Genomic DNA, 22,009 nt, shown 5'->3' on the forward strand with positions numbered 1-22,009 from the left:
CATGGGCGCAGACATATTGAATCGTGACGTCAAGGATTCGAAGGCAATTCCCAGAATTCAATGCGCCAATGGCGACCGATGGGACTACAATCCGTCTTTGTCCAAACAGGCCAATAAAAGAACAAAAATAGGTTTCTGTCTGGTAAGGATGCAACAAATACATATGAAAGAATGATATACAATATTTCTGTGATGTAAAAATGTTGAAGTCTGCTCCGTAATTAGGTCGATCTTCGGGTTTTCCCATTGGTAGCCTGACCCCTCCCTGGTACCTCAGTGTAGGCCATACGGTGAAAAGTTACTTACTAGTTCTCGAAGGGGGCACATGTTGTCATTTTAAACAGTTGTAGATTCAGTGGAAGTCACGAACTGATGACAGTACAACTTTTCAGAGTAAAATGATACCAAAGAATCTTGACTTTCTAACCTTATTATGGCTTGTACATGTACATCTATATAGTGAAAATGTAATGCATGTTATAAATATAGTGAAAAATTTGATATTTGCTTGCAATCTTGAGGTGGCTGGCTACTCCTTGAAAAAGTTTATCAAATCAGCACGAAATGATTTAATCATGAAAGATGTAATGATGTGTAATAAGTACATATATATTTCTAAAAGGCGAGTGGATAACCATGATTTTCTAAAATATATATTTCAATAAATAACACAAAAACAGTTAGTCACTGGTGGATTTAAAATTGGGATCTGCGGGTCAGGAACCTGAAACTTTATCCACTGAGCTTTGCAGATATACAAACAAATCAATCGATACAAGTAATTTCACAAAACATTTGAATAGCCATGCTCTTGTGACGTGTCTTGCCTGGATTTTTTTTGGGGGGGCGGGGGGCAACAATGTCAGCAACTTTTATTTTGTAATCGATTAGTAGCATAATAAATCTCTGAACGACCGACAATTGATCATCGGCAACAATCATTTCATCACTATCAAATATTGCATGAAAACAGTCTAAACACATCACAGGGGACGAAGCACGTTTTGGGCACAAACTCTGTGATACCATAAATATAGAAAGGGGTCTAATTCTGACCCAGATTAAAAAAACTACCCACTCGCTTCAAATGTCGGTTGTTCAGAGATTTATTATGCTACTAATCGATTACAAAAAAGTTACTGACATTGTTGCCCCCCAAAAAATCCAGATATCACTTCAATTTTGTTCAGATTTTATTTTCTGTATGTCAAACCTGATAAAAAAAAAAGGCAAACAAAATGGTTGGAGAAGTGAAGGAGAGTAACAAAAGTGACATTCAACAGTCAAATAAAGGAGTCTTTATCTGATATTTGAGACATCGTTATTTTAAATAAATTCCATTACTTGATATATTGAAATTCTGATTTATTTACCTATGAACAATGAAGAAGAATTCAAATGTTGTTTCCATATGTTTAATGATTCTGTTATCTATTTTGAGAAAAAAACCACTTAAATAACAATTCCGATTATTACTGATAATCTATTATGGTTTTTGGTCCGATTGTCCATCACTAATATTTGGACAATCTATGTTACTTATAAATGTTTAAAATTCTTAACAATATATACTCAACTAGTTTGTCTAAAATTTAAGTGCCAAATGTTACATTAAAATTATGTGACCTTCAGAGAAAACTATATTTACTAATGATTTTTACATAGAATAAACCATCTGAGAAGAAAATAACTTGAGGACAGTGATTTTAATTGCTAATAAAAGTGATTATATGATATTATTCAAGGGCAAATCACTCAAACTCAGAAAAGCACATGAAGCATATTCTGATTTTATCTATATCATCTCTGCAACCCTCTGTATTTTCATTGTTTAATATCACACACACACACACACACCCCATTTAATGTGAGTTGCCATAACATGTAGTGCACAAATTTCGTTAGATGTGCTTATATGAAAAATTTACTGTTAACAGTATCTAGTTTTCATGGGGTAAGACTTTCATTGTTTGAGATAGAAAAATAGCATGTATGTGAAGTGTTGTCATTTTTATGGTAGTTCATAATCTCTTCTTTTAGTTGGGGAGTTAAATTCTTTGGCATGTGCATACAAAATTACCACAACAAATTAATACCCACAAGAAACCAGAACTCTTCATTTTGTAATCTATATATACTCATTAAACACAATTATAAATGATATTTTGTAAATAGAATAATGTACTAATTTATTATCTTTGCTCCAGAACAGAAGAGGGCAAAATATGACGAATAGACATGAAGATCAATGTAAGTAAAGTTGTGGTTTTTATCTTTTTTGTACAATGTGGATTCTTTTTACTTTCTGTTGATATCTAAATTGTTTATACATAACAGAAATTTTTACAAATACATGGATTTTATAGGGCACCAAGACTTAATGACAAAAGGGGGTTTCCATCAGGTGTACGATAATGATATACCATCAAGAGCTCGGCTAACCTGCCCACCAGGCCTCAGTATAAAGGCAGTCAAGGACCATGAGGGTCGGACCAGTGAGTAGTAACACAGGGATTTGTATTAGGAGAATTGAAATAAGATGAAGTGTCCAATTTATACTCTTGTAATTATGAATGAATAGTTATGAATACTGATAAATGATGATTTTTTCCATTCTGATTTATATCAAAGGTGTTATTAGAGGCTCTTGTTGTTTGAAGTAATACTCATAACAAAGTTGTTTAAACAAGTGTTGTGTAATATAGAGACCAATGTTTAATCAAAATTAATATATATATATATATATATATATATAGACATGATTTTTTTACCCTTTTTTCAGCTCTTGGTGTGTTTGCTAAGAAGATAGTTCAGGTCAGAACAAGATTTGGTCCTATCCTTGCACCAGTGAAACACCGTGTTAGATCTCAACTTCCTCCACAGAATGGAAATGTTCATTCAGACAGTCTACAAACTAATGCACTCAGTAATGACATACCAGCTACTTCTTTGCACAGTCAAATGTCAATACCACAGCATGAAGATAAGTCTTCACTGTCGTCCAGCGATCAGATGCTGCAGAGTGTCAACCGCAGTATACAGGAGGTGGCTATGGACCGCAACAATGTAGAGCACCAGGATATTGTCCAGCAGGCCCTGGGCATCGTCAAACTGGCAGATGATCCACATGCGACGGGTCCGTACGGAGATGTGAATACGACAATAGCCAACACACTGTCAGAGACAATCCATCTTGCTACATCTTTAGCCAGTGAGACGATGTCAGCTGCAGGACAGTTTGGAACTAATCAGATAGGAGATGACCTTAGTCTGGCAGTCCCTATTGAATCCACCATGAATCCCAGTGTGACTGAGGGTCTAACACTGACCCCCACTCAGGCCCAGAGTCTACTGGCCCATATGGACACATCAAATTTTCCCTCAGTGACCAATAGTGGGGCTATGATCACAAATCAACAGGACATACTTAACAGTGTTACAACTGAACCACAGCTGCTAACACAGACTTCTGAATCCCAGGTGGTGGGTGTGGTTAAAAATGCATTACAAGGGGTTGTTAATGATATGATGCATGAAGTCTCCTCTGCTCCAATTCAGCCGAAGGTGGAAGAGCCATTGGCATCCAACCCTGCTGATCAGCCTTTTGTTATTAAGGTATGCTTATACTTCATGGTCATCACCTGTTTCTTATTAAGGTGTGCTTATATTTTGTAGTCAAAAGATACCATATAGTGGGTTACATAGCTTTCCACCAAAATTTCACTCACCAAATTGCAACAGCAGTATTTGCAAGAGAGATAACTCTTCCTTGTTCTCCAAAATTTATTCTGCTAAAATTATTAGCATACCTTTGAGCCAGCAAATCGCCAAATTTTAAACCCGCGGAAAAAAAACTCACTATATGGTATATATTTATCATTGTCAAAGTATTATCAGAGGAATTTGTTACTTTATCTGACTTCAACTTTTTATTATGTTTCTCAGATCTTCCATGATGATGGTTATGAGGAAGAACTGGATGTGACAGATGAAGACAAGTGTAATTGGATGATGTTTGTGAGGCCTGCAAGAACTGCAGCAGAGCAAAATGTGGTTGTCTGCCAACACCAGAACAAAATCTTTTTTGTTTCTACCAAGGTATACATCTACATTATTCTGTCTCTTAAGTTTTACATGCTAAAGAATACACTAATATTTTTTTTTTTAAAGTTTAAAAAAATTCCCCACACTAAACAGTTTCAGATATCTATTAGAGCACCTCAATTTGGTGACCTATTGCAGCATCCGTGTCCACAGGAATTTTCCATCGTAAACTTTTGAACATTTTAAAAGATTTTCTTAGACTTTAAGGCTAATATTTGACCAAAATTGGTATGTAGCATCTTTTATGGTAGAAGAACTGAACTGAAATTGTGAATTTGTGCTGCCGGGGGGGGGGGGGGGGGGGGCTTCTAGGCTTTTTAGTGTAGTTTCAGATTTGGACTCTAGGGCCACAATAGGGGTTCAAAGATAAACATTGATTACATATATAGGAAAGCAAAGGTATAGATTTTCAAATATGATATGAAACATCTTCATGTAGTACAGTTTTAGATTAGGGAAACTTCTCAAGAGCTACAAGAATCGATAAGCAAGCATCTTCGTGTAGTGTTTTATCAAGTTTGTTGATACCACGACTCCTGTGGCCTGGACAGGGTCACAATAGGGGTTCAAAGTTTAACAATGTTTATACATTGGAAATATCTTTTCTAATTTTTTTTTTTTTCAAGAACCACATGGGTACAATTTTATGAATTGATGAGGCCAAAATAGAGGTTCAAACTTTAACTTTGGTTTATTTAAGAAAAATCTTTGAAATTCTTCATTTCAAGACTTATTGTTTATTTGCAAAACATTCTCCTGTAGAGTAGTTTCAGATTTTATTATGTCACTATCCTTGGGGACAGATTGAGGCCCAATCTAATTAAAAATCAGACTTCTTAGATCTGCGCCATATACTCTGCATTAGAAGATCTGACATAACTCGACTAGGGGTCATGTGAACTGTATGTTGGCCAATCAGCGCATCGCCTATGAAATCGTCTGTGTTCGCATTTCAAGGACAATGGCTGCGATTGTTTGGTTCGAAAGAAAACACATCACAGCTAGATGCGACATCACAATGCACCGTTTATGTTGACTGGCATTATATCCTCGCATTAATTAAGTAAACCATCTTGAAAACTATTCATATCGTACCCATCCCTATTCATACATAAATGGTAATTCACAATTAATTTAATTTGGGTGTATTTCATATCGTACGTTTTGTTGTTTGTATGGACGGAATAGATTGGGCATTATTGCAAAAGTTTAAAATTCATTATGTGAGAATATGCAATTTTACAGTGTAGAATAAACTTTGTGGGAGAGAGATTACGGCAACTTGTTTACGAATTGCCGGGAACCGCCGAAATAGCCATCATTGTCTGTATGGCGCAATTTGACTGGCTGATAGTTCTCATGAATATTCCTAGCCAAAGGTTATGCGGACATGACCTTCTATGGGGTTATGTCAGATCCTATTGTAGCGAATGTGAACGTATTCTAGTATCTGATTTCAATTAGATTGATTGAAGCCACAATAGGGGGTTCAAAGTTTAATACTGATTATGTATAGAAACAATCTTTAAAATACTTTTTTTTTAAAAGAACCACAGCAACACAGATTGTCAGGTGTCATCTTACCGCAGCGAAGTTTCAGATTTGTTCATGCAGTGTAGTTTCAGATTTGTTCATGCAATAAACCCAGGGGCAAGGGCAGAGCCACCATGGGTTCAATAATGATGCATTTTTATTTAAAATCGTGTCAATATATTCAAGGTAATATATATTGTTGAAATGAAATGCAAGCAGCTAACTACATGAAGTATAGACTGATATTTGCTCACTTCACACTTCTTGGTGTTCAGGTGAGTGACATGGCCCATGGGCCTCATGTTATTTGTATGATACTCAGATGCCTGTTTAGGCCTATTAACCTCTTGTATTTTTGAGAGCATTGTTAGATATGAGTTAATTTTGTTGTAGCCTATTCCCTCAAACACAGAAATCAGGGTATGGTATGAACCAGACTATGCCGTGTTAATGCAGAAAGAACTGCTTACTGAAGTAGAAGGACCAACAAACACTGCAGGTTTGTTATCTTTTCTTCTCTGCTGATATACTGTCTGGAGTAGCATTAAAAATGATAATGAGACATGGTTGTATTTATTAAATTTGTTTACAGTATTCTTACCACAGGCACCCGACCCTGTACCTTGTGCTCTCACCCACTACCTCTTTGATTTATTTCTCACAAATTTAATGTTAAGATTGATCATTTCTAGGGCTTAGACATTACACCCCTCATGCTATGTATTGTTATATACTGATGGTCATTTTTTTTTTCAATACAAAACGGTGTCTAGTTTGTTTGTATGATATGGGGATATAAAAAAAATAAAAGCATGGTATAACTTTGCTAGTTATGTAGAAATTACTCTATGCTTTCTATGTTTTCATGCCCCTATAACAAAATAACAATGGACCTTCAGATAGATCTAGACACTTCAGATTCCATACAATGTTTTTTGGGAATGGATTTTGTAAAACGTTTTGTTCTGGATCTGGACATTCATTTTATTTCGCAAAATGCATTTCTCCATTATATTTTAGTGGTAATTTTTTATTGGTCTGTCAGATTTGATCAGCTGTTCAGGGCTGGTTGTTGTAAATCTCTGTTTTTATAGAAAGGTATCCACCTGTGACCAGTCATCAAAGACTCACTGTGAGGTTAGTCATAGGTCATGTGCATGAGCAGTTACTCCCCTTGCCGTTGCTAAGCGGACTGTAAACACACTGCCATTTGCATTTTCATCTCGAATGCTGAGACATGAAAGTCGTCGATATATCATGTAATAAAATTTATTAGAAAACTTGGGGGGGGGGGGGGGGGCTAGTCAAGCTGATCATGTGAGTTAACTATATAGATAAAATGTCAATAACAACATGTTTTGAGGTAGTTCATTACTCAAAATGGTGAAATCATACTTCATAAGAGCTGTTTTAACAAGCCATTAAATAAAAATTTAGTGTAATGATCTACCTTAAAGGGTTTTTTTTTTCCAATGCCACACTTGCTAAAATGTTTTTCGGATAATCAGAAGAATCAATATCCTTTCTCAATCCAAGATGAGTTTTGTTATCAGTGAGGTGAATATTCAGGAGAATTACATAAAATAACATACACATGACAATTTCCTAAACAACAGATTCTATCTATTTTGGAACATTTAAACTGTACGTCTTTTCGCATTCTTTTTTTATTTCAAATTTTAAAAAACTGTTTTCATTTTAAACTTCATTTTACACAAGGAATTCAAATTTGGACTTGTATTTGTGACCATTTGTCATTTTAAGGATTTTACCGATCACTCATGTGATCACATATATATATTAAACCACCTTCGGTAGCACTAATTTTAGTGCCATATTTTGGGGACCGGTAGAAGTGTTCCCATTTTTTGTTGTTCAGAATACAGAAGGGAAGGGGGTACACAGTGGTTGTGTGTTTGTGGTATTTATCTGTTATTTTCTGAAAGTTATAAATATTGCTTTAGGTTATCCATCTAAGTGGGCATGCTCTGTGTGTCTTGAAGGATTCAGCACCTTTAACAACCTTGAGGCTCATGTGTGTGCAGGTGAACCACCAGCTGATAAACGGCAGCTCAGAGGCAGACCAAGAAAGGGAAGACCCAGAAAATATGTAAAACCATCAAAAACGTGGAGAGCCAGGCTGGAAAAAAGTAGGCTTCCACCACGAAAACGAGGTAGACCTCCAAAGTTAAAGGGAATACTAACCATCCCCAAAATGCCAAAGGAAGTGAAGACTACCTCATTAGCTTCACCAGTGGAGGAGGACAACTTGGAGGAAGTGATGGACCATCCACCTGACTTAGTAGATGAAGATCCAATGGACAAAGACGACCATGAAGTGTCTGCTCTAGAATTATTAGATGAAGTTCTCGGGGAAGATGATGAGGAAGATGCCCCTGTCATGCCTAGAAGAAGGGGAAGGAAAAAGAGGGCCCCTGGTGCACCTAAAATTACTCGTACCCCCAAAAGGGAACCAATGGCCTGCCCACACTGTGAAGAAACATTCACTAAAGAAGCCTTATTTGTGATACATGTTTCTGATCATACTGGAGTGAAGCCTTACATATGTGAAGTGCCAGAGTGCCAAAAAGGATTTATGTCCAAGTTTAAGTTGGAGAGACATAGACTCATTCACACATGTCCAAGATCCCATAAATGTTTGTACTGTGACAAGTCATTCAACAGAAAAGACCATTTGAAAAACCACATGGTAACTCATGATCCAAACAAGAAGCGTTGGGTATGTGAGGAATGTGGAAAAGAATACTGCTACAATTTTTCTTATCGCACACATAAAGCATTTCATGATGCGGATGCTGGGCGAACCACAGAGTGTGGCATTTGTCATAAGCAGTATGACTCGAAGGACGATTTGTTGTATCATTTAAAAGTTCATAGTGGAGCAAGATCTGTGAAAAACTGTACTGAGAAAACCCATGCTTGTGATGACTGTGGAAAAACATTTTACACAAGAAAAGATGTGAGACGTCACATGATCACACACACAAAGAAAAAAGACTTTTTGTGCCAGTATTGTCCACAGAGGTTTGGAAGAAAAGATCATTTAACCAGACATTTACGATCTTCCCATACTGGTGACAACAACAACAGTCGACCTAGAGCACCGAGGGCAGAGAGGAAGGAAAAACAGCCGTACACCACTACTAATGTCTCTATGGTTGGTCTTCAGATACCTCGTGATGATCAGAATCTCCTAGTCACTTCTCAGCCTGTCAATTACCAACAAATACAAGCTTTTGCATCAGAAATACCAGTCCCACTTCACATGTTTGAAAATGCTGGAAACCAGACCGTTATTGCAATGTCCAATATGGGAACATTACAAACACAACAACAGACCCAGCAGCAACCACAACAACAGCAACAGCAGCAACCTCTGCAGGTTGCAGCAATACAGAATGTGCAGCATGTTGCTATTCAAAACCAGATGCCAGTTGCAGAGAATCGCTATGTGGAAGCTATTATTCGACATCAACCTCAACAAAACATTGTGTCCTCCACTCCCACAGAATACAGAACCATTGAGCACCAGCCAAACATACAAACTTACATACCACTAGCAGCTCAGCAACCTCAACAGCAGCAGCAACCTCAGCAACAGCAGCAACAACAACATATACAAATAGCAAAGACTGAAAATATTGATCTTAGCAGGACAAATGGAGTTCTGCAAACAGAGTATGTGCAAACTTCGGGAACACGAAATGATTTGGCATCACGTCCGACTGTTCTACAAGCAACTGAAGTAAACAGGCAAGGCAATGCCCCTGCTCAAACATTTTCAACATTGTTAGGTTACATGGAGACCTTGAGGTTTCTGGAGAACCTACCTACAAATGCACAGGGAGCTGTTATCTCTCAAATGCAGATGCAGCAGGACAGCCAACACCTTCCTACCATGGTCCCTATCCAGACTAGTACATTAGCGTACTCTGTGGCTACCACTGCTGCCCCAACCCAACAAATCATTCCCGTGGAAATGCAAACCAAGAGAATGGCTGTCACCCAACACAGTGCCTACCAACAGCAGGGGTCATGATACGCTATGCAACCATTATCCTTAGTCTTTAATTTCTTCCATTTTTCCTGCCTAAGGACCACAACTCCCTTAGTTGGACACAAATCTTCCAATGGATTTCCTAGTGATTGTTTAGATTGTTAGAGATCATTTTTGATGTTTTTACTCCTGCAAAAACTCATTTTAATAGTGTTGAAAGATGTCATTTAATTTTTGCGAAGTAAATTGTGCCTCAGGATTGTTTTCTATTTTATAAACCAAGGTTTCTTGACAAGTCTGAGACTTTATCATTTGTTCTTTGAACCGAGACAAAATAAATCAGTTAAACCTGTGCACAATGTTGACTTATGATACACAGAGTTTAATACTAAAGGATGTTTTTGATAATCTGCTACAAGTTGGTGAATGATCTACTGATCAAGAATTGCAACCCAAGATGCAGAATTGTGATAAATTTTTAAAACATTTTTTAGAAAACTTTGGAGATTTTACAAGCACTGATTATACTTCACATGGCCTGCTGACATTTTTAATACTTTGGACTCTTTACAGCCACTTGAAATTTAAAGTGTTAATCCATTTGTTGGCATGATTAATTTCTTTTATGGTGATGAGGACTTTGTATATATAAATTTAATATATGTACAGTATTTATTGTGACATTTGTAAAAACATGTTTTCTTTGCTAACATTATTTTCCATAGAGACTAGTCATAAACAATCATGGTAATTATTCATTTTGTTAAATCATGTTTTTGAAATGCTACATGAGTAAAATTTGGAAATATATTCTTGCATGGGAATGATGATTAAACTTTAGTAATCAAAGAATTTAGGTTCACGTGGCAATGTTGTAGATCAATCTCAAAAGATGAAACAAAGGACAACCTGGTATAATTGTTACAGTACAAATAGCTGCCCTTTTAGAACAAGGAAATTCAAGTAATTCAAATATTTGATAAATTTGGTGCAATATAATGTGAATCATTGCTTGTTGAAAATATATAGGCAATTATAACATTGTTTCTATGACATCAGAGAATGAACTATTTCTGTATAATACAGGCATTAGTCCAAAATATTTTCCTTTAGAAGTAATTGATTGTCTTTACACTTAGGTTAATGAATGGTGTCGGGTCACAAATATGCCAGTTTCATACCAAAAAAATGGCATGCAATACAAATGTTTGAGAATCAGAATGGTATCAAATTATGTCATTTTTGTGACTTAATCAACTTGCACTGTTTTGAAAAAAATTATGCATGACAATTACTGTAAACCAACTTTTATTCGCGAAAACCTCATCGCAAACAAGTCCTTGAATGTCTGTCATAGGCTCGATCGTGAACATTACTCGCCATGAAGCAGTTTACTGCAGGTGAATTGCGAAATAAAGAAGCCGCAAATAAAAGTTGGTTTACAATAGAGACTCAACATGTAATTTAAGGAGGCAGAAAATAGTTAATATCACATAGTTCTTTGAACTCTGTTCTTGGCTTTTCATTATTTTTTTTTTTTTTTATCTCCACATTTTTGTAAAAGTTCTGTCAGTCATTGAATCATGGATCTGAGGTATCATATTGGTTATGTGCCATCTTTTCTTTGTTAGTGAAATTGTATTATGATGTGTTATAATGAAATAGAGAAACAATTGTATGAAGTAAAGGTGCATTTATGATTTGAATGCTCATGAATAAAATGAATTGTAATTGAATATAATTATATGTTTTATATTTATGATAGTGATTATTTGACAGTGATACAGTTATCATCCTTTACACAGCCGCCCTTGCTCAGTGGTCGTTTGATTTACACAGTTGTCACCCTTTATGCAGTCAGACCACTTGTTCAGTTGGTCTAATCATCATCTCGCTGACCTACAACGGTACAAAGAAAAGGACAGTTTATCATATGAAATTGAGCTGTTGTATTTTAAAAATGAGAATGTACGTGCTTGAGTGTTAGAATTTTAAAGAACACCAATGAAGCGAGTATCTGTAACTTGACAGGCCTATTACTACTATGGTGTACCTGAACATGAGGGGGTGTGGCCAGAACATACTCCACAGATTTTGCCATGTCCTCTGGCTGTAAAGCCTAAAAAGAATAAGAGAGATTGTCGGAATTTTCATTACATGGGTGCTGGTATATGGAACGTCATACCTATATAACTTCTACAGGTGGTCTGGATTCTGTACTTTGTGATGTACACAACAGATGTACTTACTTGTCTAGTACTGTAACACTCATCACCATCTTCTTTCCCCATTAAGTTGTAGGCAAAATTAGTTTGCACTAAACCTGGACTAATGCTCTGAAAAAGTACCATATCTTTTTGTCACAACACTCCATTGAAATTGCCAGTGATTTGGCATATAAAAGAAGACTCTAATTTGTTGAATTGACACAAGTGACTTATAACACGTTTAAATTACAAAATTACTGTGATCTTGATGTGCGAGTTGATCCCCCTCAACTCCCATCGGATTCCCTCGGTCAGTGCTGTCACGGCGTATTTCGTCGCCGAATAAAAATGGGCCTTGCCAACTCTGTGTCCAGACAAGCTGATAAAAATAATGCCAGACCATGTCTTTTATGTACATGTATCTATGAAATTACGTTTCTGACGCTATGGACAGTGCACAATGATGTCGAGTATGTTGCACTGGCATATGGAGCACCAAATTAACATACACTCGAATAATTGAAGATATCTTTTATCATTTGAGGATATCATTTCGTTTAATGCGCGCAACAATTCAATTCATTATTGTTATATTCAAATCTAAATTTCCCGTGGGGATCCGGGTTAGAATAAGTCCTCAGTACCCTTTGGTTGTTGTAGAAGGCGACTAAATGGGGCGGTCCTTCGGATGAGATCGCTAAAATCGAAGTCCCGTGTCACAGCAGATGGGGCACGACAAATATCTCTACCTGCTCAAAGGCCGTAAGCGCCGAACGTACGTTTAGATTTTGCAGCTCTTCACCGGCAATGGTGAGGTCTCCATATGAGTGAAAATTCTCGAGAAGGACGTTGCAATTTAAATTATTGCGCGCATTAATTGAATTGTTGATATCATTAAATATTCTGCTAAATTGATGCGCGACATCATTGAATTGTTGCTTCCTTCAAATGAATTGATGATATCAACAACTGAATTGATGTGCGTTATAATTCAATTGAAGAGAACAATGATTCAATTAATGCGCGACATGATTGAATCATTACCCTCTTCAATTAAATTAAAGATATCATTAATTCCATTGATGCGCGCAATAATTCTTAGAGAGAGAGCAATTCTTTAATTAGAATTATCTTCATTTCCACAGTTGAATTAATGTTCTCCTTTGATTGAATTGTTGATCCTTTTAAAAGAATTGATGCGCGCTTTAACTCTTCATGCAAATTCGTTGTAAATAATAAAGATATTTTTCTAATTGAATGAAGGAGATCATCAAATCTTTAAAACTGAGCACCAAATTAAATTTTGCGAGGAAAAAATCCACCACATTGATGCGCGCATCAATTCATTTAATGAGAACAATAACTGAATGATTCGCGCATCAAAACACTTATTGTGCGCAATATTTCAATTGATGCGCGCATCAAATCAATTATTGCGCACAATAATTTAATTGATGTGCGCATCAATGCAATTGATGAGAGCAATAATTGATTCTATACCCGCATCTATTGAATTGTTGCGCGCAATAATTCAATTAATGATATCTTCAAATGATTAATATCTTCAATTATTTGCATTATGTTCATTTGACGCGCCATACTGGCATCCCAGTGCAGTTGTGTCAAATTACAGACATTATAATACTTTCAGATAGTTTCTCTATCAAAAGGGGGCGATTCTAATCAGACTGATGGTCCGAGTCTACAAAATATTCGAGGGAGGGGGTGTTGCCACTAAGTTTGTACCTTTTCCGCCCTTAAAAGGGAGATTTGTGGACCACAAATTACAATTTCTTGTTAATAATGATCAACCGAAAGGGTGATTGGTTGCAACCCCCTCCCCTTCCAGATCCACCAATGGACTGTATAATTGATATTCTACCGTTTCCGCACAGTCTATATAGTGAAGGAGTACAAATACCGAAAAAGACAACAGCTTCATCACAGAAATCGAAAATTTTCCGTGCCATGACCAAGTGATTTGAAGACACCCGCGCTAACAAATGATCTACACAAGCCCCCAAACATTGAAGGATTATTGGAATAGAACTGAAGAGGTAACTTAGATATTTTAACACAGAAAAATATGAGTCGTAAACTGATAACGTGTAAAAGAAGGAACTGATCACGTAACGTCTCCGATGCAAAAAAAAGTGTCGGACTGTATAATCAACATAACAGTTATTTTGATATTGTGTTGTATATGTACTGTATCGAAAAGGTAGTATGGGTGTGGACACATATTGCATAAGCCTTAGGCATGTTGGATGTAGCTCTCTGGGACCCCACCCCTCTCGAGAGCTGCAGCTACGGGAGAAAAAAAATGGACTATTAGTTCAGATTAGTGCATGCATAATACAACGGCTTTTTTAAAAAAAAAAACAACCCATTCTCTGACATGCACTACTTCATACCTGTTGATGTTAATGATATGTCCGTCATCAACTCCGCGATCCAACATTGATTTTACAGACAAATGTGTACATATACAAACTGCCCTCACGTTTACCTGAAACGGGCAAAGTACAAACAAATGTAAGTTTAGCTCAACACAATAGAACCTTGGCGAGAAAACAAATGCATTAATGAGCAAAAGAACTGGTAATGTCGATTGTAGATTAATTGACCGCGAAAATAATATCGAACACTAACATGCCACATTTCCTCCCAGGCGTCGTAACCCCCATCAATGATTGGTGCATCCAAAGCGAGGCCGGCGTTATTGATGCAAACGTCAACGCCCATCAGTTTTTCTTTTATAACACAAAACATCGTCTCAATATCCTCACGGATCCTCAGATCACATTTAATAGGGATAATGCTGCCAGGTAGTGCCATGCACTCAGTGGCTAGGGTCTACAATAAAATCATCAGAAAAGCCTATTAAAGATAAACTTGCATATATTTTAAGCGTGATAGAGAATTTAAAGAATATGCGCACTTGAAACAAACACGTCAGCAAACTAAGAGACCTTGAATGGATTTTTTTATTTGAACCAAGTTTTTGAGCTTCTCGTAGATTTCACTGAATCAGGTTTTACTTATCTTCTCAGTAACTAATCACATTGAATGAAACTTGGCTGAAGCTAGCAGCCACTATTCCGTCTGAGTACTCGAAGTACTTTGATGAATTTTCTTATTGGCTGCTAGCTTCAGCCTAGTTTGAATGAATGGCATAGCGTGGTTTTCCGGATTCATTTTTATTGAAATCACACTCGACCAAGCGAAGTGACACGCTGTTATTAGAACAATAGTCATCTTTACTACTTTCATGCTTTATTTGATACTTTAATTGTCTATTTTCAGCATCATCGGATACCCACGCCCGATTCGTAATCTGCTCCTGAAGACGTATCAATCGGAACTCCTCGAATGTCTCGCGCACTCGACATAGATCTCGGATATATTACGAAGACATTCATGAGTGAATTTGATGCATTGCCAACTGACAATGCATCAAATTCACTCATGGATGCCATCGTATTGCATCCGAGATCTATGTCGAGTGCGCGAGACATTCGAGAAGTTCCGATTGGAAGACGTATCCCACTTTCAAAAAATTAAATCATGAATGTGTGTGTGTGCTCGCGCGCAGTTTCCGGTTATTAGTAATACAATTTTTTTTCAAAACAAGTGTCATTGACAATTAAATAATGCCAACGGCCTGTAAGACGAACATAACTAAATATGAATTATGGTGAAAAGGAGTCTTAGTTGCAACAACTAACACCAAAGTCCGCCTGCGTCAGAATATGAAGTAGCGTGGGCAAAAATTATCTTAAGATGCGCTATGAAGTAGTGTGGGCAAAATTAACTTATTGGGATCAAAAGACCTAAATACCAGTAATGTTACAATTCAAAAACATCGAATTAATCCAGCATCAACGAATTGGGCTAAGTCTAGAAAGAGCTAACACTATACTATCAAAACTACGCTCATGATAAACCAGACTGGGATCACGGTTCTGCACAACTCTAGTTGAGGAACTCACAATGGGACAAGACACGCTCGACCTCTTGATCACAAACAACCCGTGGAAGGGCTATTCCGGGAATACCAGACCACGATATCGTCTTCTTAGAAGTGGGAACCAAGCTTTTGCATTGGAAACAAGCACTTCGAAAGATTATGTTGTACAATAAAACCAGCTGATAGTGGGCACCGGGCTTTTCATCGGAAAACAAGCACTTGTTCGAGAAGACCAACTGAAACATCATTAAGTTGCAAATGAAGTAGACCCATCACAATATCAGCCTCAGTGATCAAAGAAGAGAACCAAGACGAAGTTTGGACTATTCAAAACAGATTTTGAACGCAGTATATCAAACCATGTGTTGCAGAAGACCCATGCTTTCTCCTTCGATCCACCGACTGATACGAAGCCGAGATAGACTCTTAAATGTAAAAAGAAATCTGCAGACGCCAAGATATCAAATTACAAATACAAAACAGGCCGTACAGAGAGAACATACTGACAGCATGTAGAGAACATTGGTACACCAACAGAGGAAGATGCACAACAGAGTGGAGTGAAACAAACGAACCGATAACAAGAGGATAGCACATCCTTCACTCAAATACTGCCAAGCAAGCCACTGTACTCATCAAGCAGTTCCAGTCAGCATTTTATTCGAAGGACTCGTACAGTAGGACTAAGTGTAGTAGACAGTAGGACTAAGTGTAGTAGACAGTAGGACTAAGTGTAGTAGACACCTATCTCACTAGCGACGACCTCCACATCACAGAAAATGAAGTATTTCAGTTCTTGCAGAGACTGAACAAAGAGCCAGGCCCGGATAACATCAAGTTGAGTATACTCAGAGAACTAGCATCAGAATTAGCTCAACGCAACAATAGAAACTGGAGAAGTATCATCACATTGGAGATCCGCAAATGTGGAGAATGCTTCGAGACAAGAGTTATTGCCCTATATCATAGACATGTACATTGAAGTTACCTTTTCCAAGACGATAATGACCCAGTACATCGGTCTCGTTTAAATCATGATATTCGCCAAAAATCGAATAAAAAGCATGAAATCGCCTGTACAATTTCCAAACTTAAATATTATTGAAAATGTTTGGTTATATCCAAAGAAAACTTCAATCACAGCATCTTCGCAAGCCAAGTGTCCGATTGGCTTGCGAAGATGCAATCACAGATGCATGATATAAATTCCGTCGACGAACTTTTTTCAACACATGCTCAGGATATGGCAGGGAATTAACCTAAACTGTGTCAGAAACCTTTATAATTCTGTTCCCCAGAGTATCCACTAAGTTATCCTATTGAAGGGTGATTTGACTAAATACTTGGGTAACTTATTGTTTCTTTATTATAATTAATTTATTCCAGTCAGCTGTTAAGATGGTTTTTCGTACGAGTTGCCTCTCTTGTGTTGGAAACGTCTTAACACCTTTGTCCCCTTATACTGTACTTTAGTATATGGCAAGCCCTTTTACTATTTATTCGAAAAATAAGATATATCTTTATATCAAAGAGATATCTCTTATTTTAAAGAGATATATCTTTACAGTGAGAAATATCTCTTAAATTTAAGAGATATTTTTTTAAAAAGAGATATCTCTTTTACTTTTAGAGATATCTCTTTCACTTAGAGAGATATCTCTTTCACTTTGAGAAATATCTCTTTTACTTAGAGAGATTCTCTTATACTATAAGAGATATTTCTTTCAATTAGAGAGATATCTCTTTCACTTTGAGATATTTAAGAAATATCTCTTTAAAAAGAGATACATTTTGTATTTATTTCACTTAGAGAGATATGTCTTCCACTTCAAGAGATATCGCTTACTTCTAAAGATATCTCTTACACTTAAAAGAGATATCTCTTTCACTTAGAGAGACATCTCCTATACTTTAAGATATATCTCTTTCAATTAGAGAGATATCTCTTTCACTGTGAGATATATCTCTTTCATTTACAGAGATATCTCTTACTCTGAGAGATATCGCAATTACTTTGAGAGATATCTCCTTCTCTAAGAATTCCTAGAGACATATCTCTCAAAGTATAAGAGATATCTCTTTAATCGTTGAAAAAGAGATATATCTCAAAGAAAAAGAGACATCTCTTTCCAATATTTTTTATTAATTTGAATAAGGAATTCTCCCTAAACCGTAATCCGCCAAAGCAAATCTTACCATGATGGCTGCAATCCCGGGCGAAGATTTGCGTTTACCACATGTGAAGTGCATACAGGTAACAAAAAACAAAGACAATAAATTGATAAAATATGTGAACTAAACTGGATTTACAGTTATACTAAATTATGTTTCCCCAGCTATCTCTTTAACCTTTTTTACACTAAAAGTATTTTATGGAGCGCCAAATTAACATAAACTCAAATAATTGAAGATATCTTCAATTATTTGAAGATATCATCAATTCATTTGATACACTCAACAATTGAATTAAAGATAATATCTTCAAATAATTAATGATATCTTCAATTCTGAATTATTGCGCGCATTAATTGAATTGATGATAGCATTAATTCTTCAGCTGAATTGATGCTCGCTTTAATTGAATTAATGATCTCTTAAAATGAATTAATGATATCAACAATTGAATTGATGCGCGCTACAGTTCAATTGAAGAGAGCAATAATTGATATAATGCGCGCATTAAATCAATTGAAGAGAGCAATAATTGAATTGATGCGTGCATTAATTCATTTGATGAGAGCAATAATTGATTTAATGCGCGCATTATATCAATTATTGCTCTCTTCAATTGAATTAATGATATCTTTAATTCATTTGAAGAGAGCAATAATTCTTTTAGAGAGAGCAACTATATAATTAAAGATATCTTCAATTCAACATATCCACAATTGAATTAATGATATCTTTAATTGAATTGTTGCTCTCTTTAAAAGAGTTGATGCGCTCATTAATTCCATATACAAAAGCATTGTAAATGATTTAAAGATATCTTCAATTGAATTAAAGAGATCATCAAATTATTTATACCGAGCTCTAAATTAATTATTGATAGCATTATTTCTACTAAATTGATGCTCTCATCAAATGAATTGAGGGGAGCAATAATTGAATTAATGCGCGCATCAAATCTATTATTGCTCTCATTAATTGAATTAATGCGCGCATCAATTGAATTGAAGAGAACAATAATTGAATTCATGCGCGCATTAAATCAATTATTGCTTTCATTAATTCAATTGATGCGCGCATTAATTCAATCGATGAGAGCAGTAATTGAATTGAAGCGCGCATTAATTCACTTGATGAGAGCAATAATTGATTTAATGCGCGCATTAATTCAAATAAAGAGAGCAATAATTGAATTGATGATATCTTAAAATAATTGAAGATTATTTGAGTCTATGTTAGTTTGGCGCTCCATAGTATTTTGATTGGTTAAAAAATATGGTTACATCATATTAATGGCGATGCAACAAGGAGAAGTCATTATGATCACGGGGGGGGGGGGGGGTAAAAAGATATCTCTTTAAGTTAAAGAGATATCTCTTTTTGAAAATTTAAAGAGATATCTCTCTAACTTAAAGAGATATCTCTTTACATTGATAGAGAGATATCTCTTTACGCTTGAGAAATATTCCTTTCTCTTTGAGAGATATTTCTTTAGCTTTAAGAGATATATCTCAAAAAGAAAGAGATATCTCCCTAGCGTAAAGAGAAATCCCGTTCGTTTAAAGAGGTATCTTTTTTAGTTGAAGAGATATCTCTTTTGGTTAAAGAGATATATCCCTAGCGTAAAAAGATATCTCTCTAACTTACAGAGATATCTCTACAACAAATAGAGATATCCTTCTAGTGTAAAGAGATGTGTCTCTTATTTAAAGAGATAACTTATTTTACGAATAAACAGTAAAAGCGCTTGCCATATTAGTAAGTTAATGGAACATGTGGTAACCAGTCAGCATTTCACAATTTCTATGGTCGTTATATCGATCTAGTTTGTCAATACAACCTGTCATTGGGTTAAATCACAGGGGCTAAGCCCGTTTTTGGGCCCGAACTCAGCGATACCATAAATATATTTATGGTATCACAGATTTCGGGCCCAAAACGGGTTTAGTCCCTGTGGGTTAAATGCTGTCTGGCGTGCTTCATACCAATTGTTAGGCCGCTCTATATACACACTGATTTTGACCACGGATTGCTCCTTTTACCTGATCAAGATATAGGGCTCACGGCGGGTGTGACCGGTCGACAGGGGATGCTTACTCCTCTTAGGCACCTTATCCCACCTCTGGTATGTCCAAGGGCCCGTGTTTGCCCAAATCTTAAGTTTATATTCCTTATAGAAGTTTTAAGATTGATCACTGTTCGTTATCTTCGCAGTATCATAATGAACCACGCAGATCGCCATAACATATATTACAACATGATTCCGTAGCACCAGATCTCGGAAACACATCTACGTGTAGAGGAATCTGTTGACGATATCACCACCAATACGAGTAACGGCTGACAGACAGAGATTATCATCATGGATTTTTCAAAAGCCGTTGACAAAGTAGATCATAATTCAAATGTGTGTATCAATTCAATGAATGACTGCTCTCTTCATTTAAATAACGATATCATTAATTTAATTGATGCGCGCAGTAATTGAATTATTGCTCTCTTCAATCGAATTATTAATAATATCATGGTTTTCTACAGTAAACAAAATTATAAGTATACTCAAGAGCAGATCCTGGAATTGAAGTTAAGGACGCAATTTTATGAGGCAGGGGGTCTGGGGTCGCCTTGAGATCCCCATGGGGTTCAAGGCGAAGCCTTGGGGGGGGGGGGGGCGAAAGCTCCTGGATTTTATACGGCTTGGAATGTGTCTCCCATGAAGTCATTTTTACTATTTTCTGTCATTTTTGATAGAATGACATAAATTTGAAAGAATTCTCTCAATAGAGGTAACAATAAATCAGAAGATCGTGTCATCTATTTCTCCGAGGGTGAAAAAAAGGTTGCTTCTTTTATCGTTAATTTTTGTTTTAACAAGAGAGCATGATTTATTTTTTATTTGAAAAATTTAAATTAAATCCGCCACTGATATTACAATAAAAGGTCTGATACTATAGCTAACTACAGTTTGCTAAATAAATACCATACAGTTTATAGAATTTTTTGTTAAGGTATATGTATATACATGACATTCACTAAGTACCGCTATGTGTCACAGGGTTGTCAAACGTGTCACTCACTGTAACAAAGGCTCTGTCACAAGAATTATACCCACTAAGCATCAAAGCAATTTTACTTGTGGTTCAAACGATGTATCTTTTGCCACAGACAGACGAACGGGTCAAGCAATACATTCTCTCGGATTTTAGATCTCAAAATGCGACGTCACGTTCTACTGTGAGTAACTCGGGCCTATCGGCCACCAAACAGCTGATATTGTGTGCATGACATTGAAAGGACTGAATAATATACCTGTAGATTCTCTAGACTCCTAGCGCAGGCCGCCACGCGCATTCCATTCGTCGCCAGAAGTTTGGCAATGGCCCTCCCCGCTCCCATGGAGGCTCCTGTTACCAAGGCCACCCGTCCTCCCCATTTCTCCATCGTGTTTTCCACAAAAGGCAAGTAAACGGCGACACAGGGCACCTTACAGCAGCGATCTTGATCGATGGACAACGTCTGTTGTCCCTTTGTGAAGATTTTGTCATAAATCAATTACAATATGTACAATGCTCTGCATCCGGGAAGTATTTCTCTTCTTTTCTTTCTTCATGAAGGAGGGGAGGGGGGCAAGTTGGTTGGTTGGTTGATAAGAGATTCCTCCACTTCTTGGAGTACCGTTTTATTGAAAAAGAAGAAAAAAAGTGGGTCTGAGTGTGCTAAGATACAAAACATTAACTAAAACACCAGGAGCACAATTAAGAAAGTGATTTAAACCAGGTTTATAAGCTGGTGATGTCCAACACCAATAACCCTACGCATGCGTATTTCCACTGGGTTAGAACCCCCCCCCCCCCCCCAATCGGGTCCATATAAAACTCCCCCTCCATCTAATTAGTGACGCGCATGAATGGATTAACGAGATTCCCATTGTCCCTATCTTCTATCTAGCGAAAGCACAATCCGGGTTTATTGTAATCATTATTACAAGGGGATCGGACACTATATACT

At 36.6% G+C, this 22,009-nt stretch overlaps 2 protein-coding genes across 7 annotated transcripts; one reads left to right on the forward strand and one right to left on the reverse strand.

Annotated features, from left to right (window-relative positions):
• Window position 1: 1 nt before the first annotated feature.
• Window positions 2-11,391, forward strand: LOC125671661 (PR domain zinc finger protein 10-like). Of its 3 annotated transcripts, none has more exons than XM_048907501.2 (7): window positions 2-142; window positions 2,208-2,250; window positions 2,367-2,495; window positions 2,783-3,615; window positions 3,946-4,098; window positions 6,031-6,136; window positions 7,602-11,391. In XM_048907501.2, exons 1-7 carry the CDS (start codon window positions 2-4, stop codon window positions 9,695-9,697), a joined length of 3,501 nt encoding a protein of 1,166 aa, XP_048763458.2. In that variant the 3' UTR covers window positions 9,698-11,391. The 3 variants fall into 3 exon arrangements, with proteins under 3 accessions (XP_048763458.2, XP_048763459.2, XP_048763460.2); XM_048907502.2 differs by having other exon boundaries at window positions 7,641-11,391; XM_048907503.2 differs by having other exon boundaries at window positions 59-142; window positions 2,213-2,250.
• LOC125671651 (dehydrogenase/reductase SDR family member 11-like) lies at window positions 11,390-21,807 on the reverse strand. 4 transcript variants are annotated; one of them, XM_048907492.2, is made up of 7 exons: window positions 21,311-21,668; window positions 14,515-14,718; window positions 14,277-14,371; window positions 12,121-12,241; window positions 11,905-11,991; window positions 11,709-11,774; window positions 11,390-11,554 (listed from the first exon to the last, which is right to left on the reverse strand). In XM_048907492.2, the coding sequence occupies exons 1-7, from the start codon at window positions 21,440-21,442 to the stop codon at window positions 11,513-11,515; spliced, it is 747 nt and encodes a 248-aa protein (XP_048763449.2). In that variant the 5' UTR covers window positions 21,443-21,668; the 3' UTR covers window positions 11,390-11,512. The 4 variants fall into 4 exon arrangements, with proteins under 4 accessions (XP_048763449.2, XP_048763447.2, XP_048763448.2 ...); XM_048907490.2 differs by lacking the exons at window positions 11,390-11,554; window positions 11,709-11,774; window positions 11,905-11,991; window positions 12,121-12,241 and adding an exon at window positions 12,254-14,169 and having other exon boundaries at window positions 21,311-21,807; XM_048907491.2 differs by lacking the exons at window positions 11,390-11,554; window positions 11,709-11,774; window positions 11,905-11,991; window positions 12,121-12,241; window positions 21,311-21,668 and adding exons at window positions 12,254-14,169; window positions 21,079-21,232.
• Between the last annotated feature and the right edge of the window lie 202 nt (window positions 21,808-22,009).

This window comes from Ostrea edulis, chromosome 4, assembly GCF_947568905.1.
Source record: "Ostrea edulis chromosome 4, xbOstEdul1.1, whole genome shotgun sequence".
Lineage (NCBI taxonomy): Eukaryota > Metazoa > Mollusca > Bivalvia > Ostreida > Ostreidae > Ostrea > Ostrea edulis.

Bases quoted from the DNA above. Each gene is read 5' to 3' on its own strand.
- LOC125671661 (XM_048907501.2), top strand. From the start codon at position 2: ATGGGCGCAGACATATTGAATCGTGACGTCAAGGATTCGAAGGCAATT. The intron at 3,616-3,945 runs GTATGCTTATAC...TATGTTTCTCAG, and splicing joins ATCAGCCTTTTGTTATTAAG to ATCTTCCATGATGATGGTTA. The intron at 4,099-6,030 runs GTATACATCTAC...ATTTTGTTGTAG, and splicing joins TCTTTTTTGTTTCTACCAAG to CCTATTCCCTCAAACACAGA.
- LOC125671651 (XM_048907490.2), bottom strand. From the start codon at position 21,442: ATGGAGAAATGGGGAGGACGGGTGGCCTTGGTAACAGGAGCCTCCATG. The intron at 14,372-14,514 runs GTTAGTGTTCGA...TGCCCGTTTCAG, and splicing joins CCTGGGAGGAAATGTGGCAT to GTAAACGTGAGGGCAGTTTG. The intron at 14,170-14,276 runs GTATGAAGTAGT...TTTCTCCCGTAG, and splicing joins CATATCATTAACATCAACAG to CTGCAGCTCTCGAGAGGGGT.